General features: G+C 34.1%; 1 protein-coding gene across 1 annotated transcript in view; it reads left to right on the top strand.

Moving 5' to 3' along the window:
- The window catches only part of STXBP4 (syntaxin binding protein 4), a 164,620-nt gene that overhangs the window by 96,467 nt on the left and 53,454 nt on the right, over window positions 1-14,699 (top strand). Inside the window, exons 14-16 of the mRNA XM_032279278.1 lie at window positions 4,052-4,168; window positions 4,653-4,702; window positions 7,016-7,149. Of these exons, the coding sequence (XP_032135169.1) occupies window positions 4,052-4,168; window positions 4,653-4,702; window positions 7,016-7,149 (301 nt within the window). The remainder of the gene's footprint in view (window positions 1-4,051; window positions 4,169-4,652; window positions 4,703-7,015; window positions 7,150-14,699) is intronic.

Below are 14,699 nucleotides of genomic sequence, written 5' to 3' on the forward strand. Positions count from 1 at the left end.
TTCTCTTCCGTTACAAATGCTGCTAAAACCATTTTAGTGCATGTATCCTGCTCCACATGTGTAATAGTTACCTGCTAGAAGTAGAATTGCTAAGTTGAATAATTGTAAGTTTGGCTTTACTAGGTAATACCCATTTGTACTTCAAAGTGTTTGAACTAATTTGTACTCCCACCAGTAATGAATAACAATTATTGTTTACCCCACATATTTGCTGACTCCTTTATTTTACTTTTAATTTTTATCAATCTGGTACGTGTAATAAGTGTTATGTCATTATAGTTTAATTTGAATTTTCCTGGTTACTAATGGCTTTGAGACAGTGAAGTGCTAGGACCAGCTGACTCTAGCTCATGAGAGCTGATTGCATGCATCTCTTCTCACTCCGTGTACAGTGACATCAGATTGGCTTGAAATCAGCCATAATGGAATTATTTCTACCCACAAATGTCATAAACCAAGGTTTCCTTCTCCCTGGTAGCCAGTTAAGCGTATATTTATTTATTAGGCATTTGTGTTTCTCTGTGAAATGCTTCTTCACATCTTTTGACCCTTTCCCCAGTGGATTAGTTATCTTTTTCATATAGATGTGTAGTGATTTTTCTGGTTACTAATCCTTTATTAAATGTTATGAAAGTCTTCTTCTAAATTTCTGGCTTGCCTTTTCACTCTGTGATGAAATGGACAGGAATTTTTAATTTTCATGTAGACTAACTTAAAAATCTTTACCCTCATGTGTCTTTTTAGAAGTTCTTCCATTTTCAAGGATATAAAGATACTATTTAATATTTGCCTCCAAAAGTTTTAAAGTTTTGATCCTTCTGTATTGGTTTTGTGGCACTGTATGAAGTGGGAATCCATTTCATTCTTTGTAATGAATATCTCTTCACCATTTACTAAAAAGCCCCTTCTTTCCTAGTTGATCTACAAAATCATCTCTGTCATATATGAAGATTTCATACATGTATGAATCTGTTTGAGGTTCTCTATTCTCTTTTGTTGGTCAATGTATATTCCTCTGTGAATAACACATAGTGTTGCTTACTGTATCTTTTACAGTAAGTCTTGGTATCTGATTATCCTGCCTAATTCTTTTTCTTCAGAAGTGTGGTGTCTACATGACCCTTTGATTTTTTATTATCTATTTTAGATTCAGCTTATCAATTCCATCAAAAGAAAAAATGTATTAGAATTTTCACTGCAAATTTATTAAATATGTAGACTAAATTGGGAAGAACTTACATATTTGTGATTTTCTTTATTTATGAACACCACTGAGACACAGAAAGGTTAATTTCAATGTGACAAGATAATCTAGTTTATAGAATAATAACTTCAAAATTTGTCAATGTTTGCCTCATGGCTTACCTTGGAGCCTGTTTACAAATGTTCAAAGAAAGCTTGAAAATAATTTTGCAATTGTTGGATGCTCTTGTTCTATATAATCCACTAGATCAGGGTCATTAAATTGCGGGGTTCAATTCTTGTTTGTTTATGTTAATTTCCTTGTCTGCTACAGCCATTGTTTACTCATAGAAGTGTGCCAAAATCTCCCTTTTGGCTTCTCTTTTTAATTGTATATACTTTGAATTAATGTTTTTAGATGAATACGAGCTTGGAATTATGTTATCATTCTTTTATGATAATGTCATGCTCTTCAATCTCACAATCATCTCTACCCTTTAATGTCTATTTTTGATTGATAATAAATAGTAACACCATCTTTATTTTAGTTGGTATTTGTCTAAATACCATACATTTACTTTCAACTTTTCAATGTATTTTAATTGTATCCATGGTAAATAACATGTAGCTGGATTTTTCCCTCCATCTTGCTAATTTTTGACCTTTAATTGGAAAGACCTTCCTATTTAAACTCTTATTTGTTCATGCACTTGGCCTGATTTCTGCCCCTTATTTTGTACATTTTATTTTCCCCATGTGCTCTAGTAATTTTTCTATTGGTTCAGATTTCTCCAATATCATCTTGCCCCATTACATTCATCCCTCTCTATTTTCAAAGTTACACATTCTGTTTTTAATTTTTAATGATTATCCTAGAAATTTTAACATTCTGTTTTAACTTCAATTATAAAATTAATCAGTACCTTTTCTCTTCTTCTAAATATTGTAAGCACTTTAGAACACAAATCCAATCATCACTCCTTACTTAATTTCCATTTTTGTCAGTATTTTAGTTCTTTCTTTACTTTTATGACCACAGATTAGCCATTGATTATTTGTTTTGTGTGGTCAGCATTTTCCTGATAGACTCCATGTTTACCATTTTCTGTTAAACATTCTTACATCTTAGACCTTCTCACTTTGTTTCTTTTGAGTACATATTTCAGAAATTCATGTAGTGAGGATTTGGTGATAATAAGCTCTCACCATTTTATTTGTCTGAAGAACAACTTTATTCAACTCTTGTTCTTGAAATATATTTTTGCTACATTTAAAATGTTAAATTGGCATTTAATTTCTTTCACTGTTTTTATTTCATGTTTGTGATGTCAACTGTCAGTCTGTCATTTGTTTGCAATCTGTTTCCTTCTATATGATTTTAATATCTCTTTGGCTTCAATGTTCAGCAGTTTGACTATGATGAATCATATGTTGACTTACTTTAATGTGTACTGTTTGGAATTCACTGAGCTTCCTGATTTGAAGAGCAATGTCTTCTGCCATTTCTGGAAATCACCAAGCTATTATCCTGAGCAATTTCTCTTTCATTCTCTGCATTTGCTCTTATGTAATTCAGATTGGATGTGTGCTGTAGCTTTTTCTGGCTGTTTTCTCTTTACCTTTTCTTGCCATTTATATTTCAATATTTGTCTTTCTGTTCCACTATTAGTTCCTTTACCTCTGTTGTCAAGTTCACCCATTCTCTTTTCAATTGTATCTAACTGGATGTTAAATCTATAAATAAAGTTTCTATTAGTTATGTTACATTTTAATTTTTGAGATTTATTTTTTATGTTATCTGGATCTATTTTGATAATTTCTTATGTACTATACTTTCAATTCCCTCTTAATTTTAAAAACATATTAAACGTAATTGCTTTATATTCTGTTTCTGCTCACTCAAATATCTGCTGTCTTTATAGATCTGATACTATACTTTGTTTCCTTCAGTTAGCTTTAATTCATAGAGCTTATTTTCTCAGGTGTTCAGTGATTTTTGTTTGTGAGGTCATGTTCTGTCGATGCATTATAAATGGGAATTCTTTGAGATCTGAGTTTTAAAAATAACTCCCCAGAGTTTTGAGTTTGCTTCTGCTAGCCTGGGACCAATGTAAACTAAAATTTTAGCATATGGCTTTTCAGGCCACACAGATAATGTAAATTCTGGCCCCAGACCTGCGTGAGTGGGGATTTTTGGTTAGGAATCTTCAGAGAAACTTTTTTACTAAGTCACCTGAGCCAACATCAAAATACTGTTTACCTCTGTAAAGTTTACTTCTTCTTAATTCACCCATTAAGGTTATTTTGTTTTCCATTTGTGCCTGATGAAACCGCAAACTGTAGAGCACCAGGGATCAGCATATACCCTCCAAGTAAATCATGCTTTAGTGCTCTCTTACCTCAGTGGGTTAATTTGGCTTTGCTGTTGGAATTCTCCATGGAATTCCTTTACTTCCTTGCTAGCTTTATCTTACATCGTGTGTGTGTGTTTCTGTGTGAGTGTCCGTGTGTGTGTGTGTGTGTGTCCAGAGTTTTTAGATGTGTTAAATTGGAAGAGGTTTCTGTCAGCATCTGGTAAGACACATTGCAAAAAAAAAAAAAAAAAAAAACCCATAAACTAATTTAAATGTATTTTACTGTAAGAATAAAGTCATGTGCAACTTATCTCATAAAACTTGCAGTATCTCTGTGCAAATTAACTTTTAAATATACAGTTAGTTACATGCCCCCCAAAATCAGAAGATATGTATAGTAAGAGGAAAAAAATAATTTGTCAATATTGAATATTAGTTCATAAAAACTGAAAATTGGGACCAGTAATATAAAACTGGAAAAATGTCTAAATGCTCCCTTTGATATCTCTGTGCAGGAAAGTGTTCAGGATTTAAAAAAGAGAATTATGGTACTTGACTGCCAATTACGAAAATCAGAAATGGCTCGAAAAACTTTTGAGGCATCCACTAAAAAGCTTCTTCATTTTGTAGAGGTAAGGTTTTCTGTTTTGTTATGTTCATCTTTAAAAAATATATAGGCAACTGGCATATACATGTTACTGTATTTGGTATCTAGTGAGACATTCTCTAGTCTCAAAACAGCAATGCTGACTTACGGTCAGATTTAGAACTGCATATATGCTGAAAAGACTGGCTAACATTTTATAGATTGTTTAGAGAAATAATTGAGTCAAGGTAATGTGATTCCAGATATAACTATTTTAATGAATACTTTCCTAAAAATCCTGATAATGTATAAACATTATTTGTTAACTGTTTACCTTATAAAGAAATGTTTTTATAGCTGTTATATTTCTGAGTAAAATTGCATGTTAGTTCAATCGTTGTTTTCCCCCCACATAATAGAAACATCAGTTTAATCCATGGAAAGAGGAGGTTGTAAATATTAATCAAGAAAAGACCCTTTTTAAAAATGTCAAACTTACATATCTCCTTCACCATCTTGTTCGTTGCTAGGCTATTCAAGAAGTATTTTCTGATTATTGTACTTCTCTATCAAATTTAAGGTAAGAAAATTTAAGTGCTTTTTGTAGAATATGGGTAGTGATTGAATTCTTCACCTGGTCATTGTGACTAAAATACTAAAAATCTCTTAAATAATCCTAAGATGCTACATAATTCCCATTGGATGCTGTTGTATGGAAATAGGTGCAAGGACATAGTTTGGGTTGCATCTCTATTAAAGAAATTTCTGGAGGCATTTAGTCAATCATTGTAACCTTGTCCTCTAAAATTGAGGTAGGAACCACCTATCTTGCCTTTGTCAAAAATTCTATAAAGATGAGATTAACTTGAAATTCTTTAATTGTCCTGTGTATGAATAAAAGTTTCTGGTCACAGGTTCCCTCCTAAAAACAACCCGGCAGATTAGTTTTTCTGGCAAACAGAATTTTGGAAAACATATTCATGCAATCATTTTCTTTCATTTTCGTCTTTCAGTAGATATAAATAAAATAAATATATTTGGAGAGTATACCTTTATTGTCTTATTCATAATATGTTTTGGATTTACAGTTTCTTGCTAGAACCTGCAAACATACTAATCAAATTTATTTATTTCAAACCACAAGTTTATGGTCATTTCGATACATGATGAAAGACATTTACAAAAGCAAGGTTCCTGTTTATGCATTTCCAAAGTAATTTTTTTTAATCTCATAATAGCTGCCACTAGTCCTAAATACATCTTCTACTTCTAACAGTATACATTTGCAGAAACAGGAAGACTCAATGAGGTTGGATGTGTGGTGCATGCCTGCAATCCTAGTATTTTGGGAGGCTGAGGCAAGAGGATCACTTGAGCCCAGGAGTTTGAGACAAGCAGCATAGTGGCAACATAGTGGGACCCCATCTCTACCAAAAAAAAACTAGCTGTATGTGGTGGCGCATTCCTGTAGTCCCAGTAATACTTGAGAGGCTGAGGCTGAGGAAGGAGGATTGCTGGAGCCCAGGAGTTCTAGGAGATTGAGGCTGCAATGAGCTGTGATAATACCACTGCACCCCAGCCTGGACAACATAGTGACACCCTGTCCTAGGAAGTAAATAAATATTCTACCCTTTGCTGTGAAAACAGCAGCTTAATAAATGAAGATATTTTAGTTGTCCACATAGCATTTTTTAATTTAAAAGAATATTTATAATAACACTTGTAAGCTCATTATTTGGTATAATGTTTTACTTCTTACGATGAAGGAATCTGGCATATCTTCTTACTATCCATGCCGCTTATGATACAAGATAACTCTGTGAGTTTCATGATTATTACTCTCAGTAAGGATCTAAAAATAATCAGTAATCATATTTATTTATTTCTTGTATGAGTTAAATGTGTCACCCACCCTCAGCCTCCTAAGGTCTTATTTTTACCTTGACTGATAATTCAAGTTTTGTTTTAAAAATTAAGGTTAAAATGACTATTTAAAGGCCAGAGCCTGCCCTTGCCTTAAACTGCTTCATGGAAAAAAAAGACAACTTTAAACAGCTACATCAAGCAATGTTTCATGGTGTCTTATTAAATTAAACACTAGTAAAATCTGGTGCAGTCATTTCAATATAGCATATCTTCTACGTGGATATTGGCCTTGGTCATTCAACACAGAATAAAGGCTATGTATTTGCATTTGAGAATTGATGCTTTTGCTTCTTTTTGTTCATTAATATCATTATTCTTAGGAACATGGACTATAAATAATGATAATTTTGTCATCAGTTTAAAATTGTTTCTTTTCAAGTATGTTTTATTGTAATGTTTTGAGGAAAACATCTAATGTTTATGTCAGAATTCATTCAGTTTAGGTGACATTTGCATTTTTTAAAGTGTTATAAATGCTCTAGGCTGTTTTTGATTAGAGGCAAAAAATGGAATAGTTTAAGAGATAATTTCAGGAGCAAAAATAATATATATTAAATTTATATTTAATATTACTAGAAGTAATAACGAATGTATGTTTAATAAATTCATGTTTTATGCTTAATTTGAATTTATATAGAACTAAATAAAATTATATCATGTTAGCAAAACACAAGCACTCACAAAATAATCCCAACAAATGTTTTAGGAGACAAGTCATCCTTCTGTTACTTCTTTCTCATGCATGAAATCAACCTAATTTTAAAATATTTCTACTTATTATGTAATAAATAACTGAAAACAGAAATATTGTTTTATGTGAATTACTTCAATTTTGGTTCTATGAAATAATGTCCTCAGAAATAGAAATATTTTTGTACAAATCTATAACTAATACAACTTCGGATTTAGTAAAGATAGATGTTTTTTATTGTATAGTAAATTCAACTTTATTTTATTGCCTTCATAGTGAAAGAAGAGCTGTGTTAGCTTCTCAGACTTCTCTCACACTGATGGGAAGGAATGGACATAACATCCCAGCAACGCTGGTGCTTGAATCTAAGGAACTTATTAAATCTGTTCGTGCCTTACTTGATACGGATTGTAAGTTTTCTGCACTTTATCACTTTTTAAAAATAATTTCTTTAACAAAACAAGAAAAAATTGAAGTCAGACAGTTGAATTTAGTTATAGTGGCTTGCCTACAGCAAAACTGATACCTAATCAATAAAAATTTTAACATACCAATCATAGGAGGAAAATATTTCCTTTATGTAAAGTGCTTAGAATGGCTTCCACCTGAAATAACTGATTAAGACATGCCTTTACATCTACTTCCATCCAGAGTTTCTTTGAATGGAAGAATAAATGTAAAAATCAATCCACAGCAGCTCTGGAAACCTGGAAGAGTGGAATCAGCATTGAGGAACTTGTTAAATAATAATATACTACAGATGGAATAAGATTAAACATACAGTCCAACTGAGCAAAAGACCCCAAAACACAAATGAAAGACAAAACTGAAACAATGAGTTAAGTAGAACCATGGGAAAAAAACCCAGGGTCACAGACAGTGAAGACTGGGAACAGACTCGGGGGCAGTCAGTAGCATAATTAATTAAAGGGCTTGGAATAGCTGAACCAGTTCCCTAGTCTTCAGAGCTGCTGGCTCAGGCATTTCCTACTATGCTGTGGCCAGTAGAATACCTCTTTAAAAGAACTACATGACCTGTCAATAGATACTTCTAGAATCAGCACTGGACTAGAAAGAGAAGTAAGGCAGTGCTCTAAGTAACTTCCATCATCCCAACAGACAGAGAGATCCTTGGGGAAAACTTAAATGACTGGACATGCTCCTTTTTCTCTCTTCATATCTCTCAGATGCTTTTGCCTCTTTATGAATTTCAACTCCCTTTTTCTAACTACTTCTTACATACCCTTTATTTTCCTGCAGTGAAAATTACAATTGACTTAACTATACCTGTAATTTTTTTTAATGACATGCTAATGTACTATGGAGAATAAATAAGAGGGAGGTGATTTATAACAAAATTATATATATATATATATTTCAATAAGTAAATGCTTTAGTACAACTATACTAAGATAAATAATGTGGTCATCAGATGTTTGCACCTAAACAGAGAATCACCACAAATGTTACAACCATGAACGTAGACTGATACAGGAACATTGTATTGTCATTTTAAATAGCATGAGCAGATTGTCATCAGTAATATCCAAATGATTGTCCAAAATGGTGACCAATGCTAAAGTTCTGAACAGAAGAAAGTAAAATCTTCCATCAATTTATATAGTAGGTACAAGCCTGGGAAATTTAATGTATATTAAAACTATGCAAAAATATTTGAGGCTTATCTAAAAACAGAATTGTGTTCCAGATTCAAGTAATTAAGAACATATTTTTTACCACCATGAATATCTAGTAGGACATTTAAAAATTGTACAGGACACAGAATATTTCTTTGTTGCACAGACTGTTCAGTGCATCCTATGATGGGATGTTTAACATTCCTAGTACCCTTCCACTAAGTGCCAAAAATATCCCCAAACACTGTGGCAATAGATAATGCCTCACAAATTACCAAAAATGCCCCCTAGGAGTAATACCATTCTTATTGGGAACCTCTGATGTTGAGCCTTACTTAAAATATGAACCAACAACCAAGAATCACATAATAATGGTGAGGGGTGAGAAGAACTATATAACAGGGAGATTCTCAAGGGAAAAAATTATCTTTAATTGAATAAAGATAATATAATATTCTGATGATAATTATGTTATATTCTTGAAATAAAATGAAGTTATTATCCTTAAAGAAAGTCAATAACATATTGCATTCATAACACAAGAAGTAGTTTCATGAAAGAAAGCTTTTTTTTTTTTGTCTTTTCAAGACAGGGTCTCACTTTATCACCCAGGCTGGAGTGCAATGGCTCAATCTCCATACACTGCAACTTCCTCCTCCCTTGCCCCCTCACTCTCAACCCCAGGTTTCTCAGCTTGTCAAGTAGCTGAGAGCACAGGTGTACACCACCATGCCCAGCTATATTTTTGTTTTTAATAGAGACTGGGTCTCGCCATGTTGCCCAGGATGGTCTTGAACTCCTGGACTCAGGCAGTCCCCCCACCTGGGCCTCCCAAAGTGTTGGGATTACAGCCATGAGCCACCAAGCCTAGCCAGAAGAGAGCTTTTAAAAAGTATTTTACATTTCCTTTTTCACTAAATGAAGATATTACTCAAAAAAGTTGTTTGAATATTAAATAATATAATCAATATAAAGCACTTACTTATCACATTCCTAGCACAAAACACATACTCAGGAGTATGTTTTGAATTGTGGTTGAATACGTAGCACTTCTTTTTTAATAAGCTGTTCCATTTACCATTGCTGCAGAACAAATCAACCCAAAAGTTAATGGCTTAAACCAGCAATTTAGTATTGTCTCTCGTGGTCCTATTGGTTAAGTGGGCTCAGCTCTTGTTAGGGGATTCTTCCGTGGTTTCAATCAGGTGTCTGTTGGGGTTGTAATCATCTGGTGACTCTACTGGGCTGGACATATAAGATGGGAGCTCAGCTTTGGCTATCAACTGGAACACCTGTCTATATTTGTCCTCCATAGCACGGTGACCTCAAGGTAATTAAACTTCTTAGGTGGAAGCTCAAGGCTCCAGCATAGGTATTTCAGTGAACAGTACAAAAGCTGTATCACCTTTTATGACCCAGCCTCAGGAGTCACACAGCCTCACCTTCACCATATTCTATTCATCAGTGCAAATTTGATGGCATGGGACTTAGACTCCACCCATGTATGGGGAAGTGGTGAGGTTCTTTTATAGAAGACATATACTCAGAAGTTATTATTATGGCCATCTTTGGAGAATAAAATATGATACATTGGTATATGTTGAATATAAGTTAATTTAGTTGGGATGGCTAAATAATCATTACAAGTATCCATTAATATATAGCATATTAGTAGATTAGGGTGTGACATTTTGGTTGTTTTTCTGTGTCTTCCCTAATGTCACCCTAACTTCTTGTCTTTCTGCTTGCTTCTAACATTCCACCATACCTCTAGTTTGCCACTTTTAATCTTCCCTATGCTAGGGAATAGATGAAGAAAGAGAGAGAGAAAGAGAAAGATACAAAGTTCCATGTTAGTTAAGTATCAAAATGATGTTTTCAGTACAGTTCTGGGTAACAGATGGCTTGGCTTGGTATAGGGTAACATTCAAAGACCATTTGGGGTAAGTTCTGATTTCACAACTGTTATGGAGGATTGGAAACTATGTATCTCATAGTGTCTACTCAGTTTTCACGATAAGTATATACTTAAAAATTTGTATAACCTAATACATTTGTAAAAATCAAATTGTATGTCAAAAACTCATAAGAACTAATTATGTGAAGAAATTCTTTGGGTTTTAGGAGGAATGAAAATAATCACTTCTGATGTGTTATGTGTAAGTTCAGAATTTTATTTATCAGACATTTTTATGTTTATGGTGGCAACAGTGGAAGAAAACACCTGCATAGACATAGCCCAGTGGACATTGCATCATTAATTTTCATTACCTTGCTAACATTAACTTCCATATCTGTCAAACATGATTTTTTAAAGAAAATATTTGAAATTCAGCAGAACTTCTTTGGAAGAAAAGTAAAAAATTTAATCTTCACTTTTTTCCCCTGGTGATACCCAGTAATTTACAAGCCAGTTATAAATTAATTGTGCTGTCAGTTTTTTAAAATTTTATCTTAATTTTAATTGACAATCGTTGTATGTATGCATGGGGTACATGGTGATATTTTGATATGCAATAAATAATCATCAGATAACAGTAACTAGCATATCCATCATCTCAAACATTGATCATTTCTTTGGGTCGGGAGCATTCAATATCCTCCTCCTAGCTATTTCAAACTATGTAGTACATTATTTTTAACTATACTCATCCTGTACTAGCATAGAACACTAGAACTCATTCCTCCTATCTAGCTGTAATTTTTTATCTTTTAACAAATCTCTCTATCCCTCCGCTCTCCCTGTCCTTCCGGTCTCTAGTACCCGTTGTTCTACTTTTTACTTCTATGAGATCAACTTTTTTATACATACACACACACATCACATTTTCCTTATCCGTTCATCTGTTGCTGGACACTAAGGTTGATTCCATATCTTGGCTATTGTGAATAGTGCTGCAATAAACATGGCAAGATGTCTGTTCGGTATGCTGATTTTCTTTTCTTTGGATAAATGCCCAGTAGTAGGATTGCTAGCTCATATTGTAGCTCTATTTTTGTTTCTCGAGGAGGCTTTATACCGTTCTTCATAGTGGCTCTACTAGTTTACATTCCCACCAATGGTGTACAAGGGTTCCCTTTTCTCTGTATTTTCTCCAGCATTTACTTTTTGTGTTTTTGATAACAGACATCCTAACAAGGGTGAGATGATGACTCATTGTGCCTTTGATTTGCATGTCCCTGATGATTAGTGATAATGAACATTTTTCATCTATTTGCTGGCCATTTGTGTGTCTTCTTTTGGGAAATGTCTGTTAAGATCATTTGCCCATTTTTAAAATCAGATTGGTTGGTATCTTGCTGTTGGTTTTCTGGTAGTAGTTTGAGTTCCTTGTATATTCTGGATATTAATTCCCTGTCAGATGAGTAGTTTGCAAATATTATCTCCAATTATGTAGGTTATCTTTTCAATCTTGATTGTTACCTTTGCTGTGCAGAAGGTCTTTAGTTTGATACAGTCTCATTTGTTTATTTTGCTTTTGTTGCCTGTGCTTTTGAAGTCTCATTCATAAAATCTTTTCCCAGACCATTGTCTTGAAGTGTTTCCCCTATTTTGTCTGCTAATAGTTTCATAGTTTCAGATCTTATATTTAGGTCTTTGATTTATTTTGAGTTGATTTTTGTATAGGGTGAGACACGGTGGTCTAGTTTCATTCATCTGCATATGAATAGTTTTTCCAGTACCATTTATTGAAGAGACTATCCTTTCCCCAGTGCCTTTGGCACCTTTGTCAAAAATCAGTTGGCTGTAAATATGTGGATTAATTTCTGGGTTTTCTATTCTGTTTCATTGATCCGTGTTTCTGTTTTTAGGCCAGTCCCATGCTGTTTTGGTTACTGTAGCTCTGTAGTATATTTTTAAGTCTGGTAGTGTGATGTCTCTAGCTTTCTTCTTTTTGCTCAGGTTTGCTTTGGCTGTTCAGGGTCTCTTGTGGTTCCATCCAAATTTTAGAATTTTTTTTTTCTATTTCCATGTAAAATGTCATTGGTATTTTGATGGGGATTGCATTGAATGTATAGATTGCATTAGGTAGTATTGTCATTTTAACAGTATTGTTAATAATTATTCTGAGCTGTGAGCATGGAATGTCCTTCCATTTGTTTACAATCTCTTTAGTTTCTCTCATGAGTGTTTTATAGTTTTCCTGATAGAGGTATTATCTCTCGCAAGAGTTTATGCTTTGCTGCTTCAAACTAGTAAATAGTTTCTATGTTGTTCTTTTATTTAGAAATATAATTGCTAATGTTGGCACATTTTGCCAGTACTTTTTATAATTTATATGGCATAGCTTTTTAAGTTTAATAATTCAGATTAAACTCATTTTTCTTTCTCTTTAAGCAGCAGCTTTTTCTGTATATGTAATGGAAAACAGAGAATTACTACCATGAGGTAGAAAATTCAGCCACAACCGCTACCTAATTTTCTTTCTTTGCCTTGGCTATCTGGTTATTACAAGTTACAATTTGAAATTTTTACTTGGGTAATTGCCTCTACTTTCTTCTTAATGTAAGTGTCCTCTAGGATGTTATACTGTGGCATTTTCTCAGAAAGCTGAAGGGTAAGATTTCTTGGATCTTACAGCTTAAAACCAGGCTCTAAGGAATATCTAGAAAACAATTATTATTGTTGTTGTTGTTGTTATTTTCTGAGATGGCGTCTCATTCTGTCGCCCAGGCTGGAATGCAGTGGTGCAATCCTGGCTCACCGCAAACTCTGCTCCCAGGTTCAACAAGCAGTTCTGCCTCAGCCTCCTGAGTAGCTGGGATTATAGGCACCCACCACCATGCCCGGCTAATTTTTGTATTTTTAGTAGCGATAGGGTTTCACTATGTTGGCCAGGCTGGTCTCAAACTCCTGACCTCAAGTGATCTGCCTGCCTCAGCCTCCCAAAGTAGTGAGATTACAGGCCTGAGCCACCACACCCAGGCCAGGAGACAATTTTAAACCTTTCCTGGATTGCGAACTCCACTGGAATCTGATGAACATCCTCTTCCCAGAAACGTGAGATTATACACATTTTGCATTTATTTTCAGAGTACTTATGAACCCCTACCTAAGACTCTCCCATGTACAGTCACAGGGAACATGAATGCTTTCCACAGCATTGCATACATGAACATCCCAGCCTCATCAGAATACCTCTAACAGTGGAGAATGCTCCACAGAATCTCTGATGTTCCTTAGAGATGCTCCAGAGAGCACCCCAGTTGTTCATCCAATTTCATTGGACAAATCACTTAACATCTAGGTATGTTTTTGCATATAAAAAGTAGATCTCATAATATCAAAGTGGCAGGATTGAAAGATTAAATGAAGTACATATGAAGTTCCCAAAAGAGCCCCTGGTAGGATAAGATGTTCTCTATATGGATGTTATTGTTGTTGCTACTGTTGCCATTGCCACGGCTACTGCTGGTGCCACATTATTGTTACTTAAAGTAATTAACTTAAATTTACTTTCTCCCTATGGTAGGTATTAAATTATTGTTGTCTAAAGCTTCCTTCAACTTGGATACATTTGAAAATATGGTAGATGAGAGCTTTTCATAATATGTAACATTTAGTGTTATTATTGACATTGAGTTAGAATGTAATTGTCACAGGAAACTGTGGCTAAATGTTTGAATCAGCATCTTATCTTTCAGTTGTTTATTACTAACTGTGAGGAAACTTCAGTCTGTTCTGTCATTATTTACAGTGAAACAGTCTGTAGACAGAATAGACATTTTTAATCAGTATTGGAATTCCTGGAGATGTTTCCATTGATCTCCCTATATTTACATGTTCTATATCATTATAATGCCTTTGTGTGATTTTTATTTGAAATAACTACATGTTCAGAACTGTAACCTCTGTTTAACTGACATATAGATTGACAAAATAATTATGTAACACAAGCATAAAGAGGCATTTCTATCTTTCAAAATGCATAATAAAAAAATCTGGCCAGATATCCCACAGGAGGTCTTTAATAAAAAGAGAATGTATTGACTTCTTGGTAAATTGGCAGCATAAGCACAGGCCTCTAGCTGCCTTCCTCCAGGCCTCATGGAAATGATAACTAGAATATAAAAATAGGGCAGAAATCTTCAAAAGCACCAGCAGTTACAGGAGAATCCTTAAAACTTTTCAATATAGGAGAGGTAGGACCACATGGAAGGAAAGCAGGAAGGGCCAACCTGTTACTCCCACTGCTAAACAACAGTAGTGATTATGGGAATAACTGGCTGTCAGGAACCCTGGCAGGAGGTCACTCTTAATTGTTCTGATTTGAAGGAGTAATGAATAAAGTCAAAGTCAGGCTGGGGATAGAGGGCAGACA

Source organism: Sapajus apella, unplaced genomic scaffold, assembly GCF_009761245.1.
Source record: "Sapajus apella isolate SASKATOON/1434 unplaced genomic scaffold, GSC_monkey_1.0 scaffold12, whole genome shotgun sequence".
Lineage (NCBI taxonomy): Eukaryota > Metazoa > Chordata > Mammalia > Primates > Cebidae > Sapajus > Sapajus apella.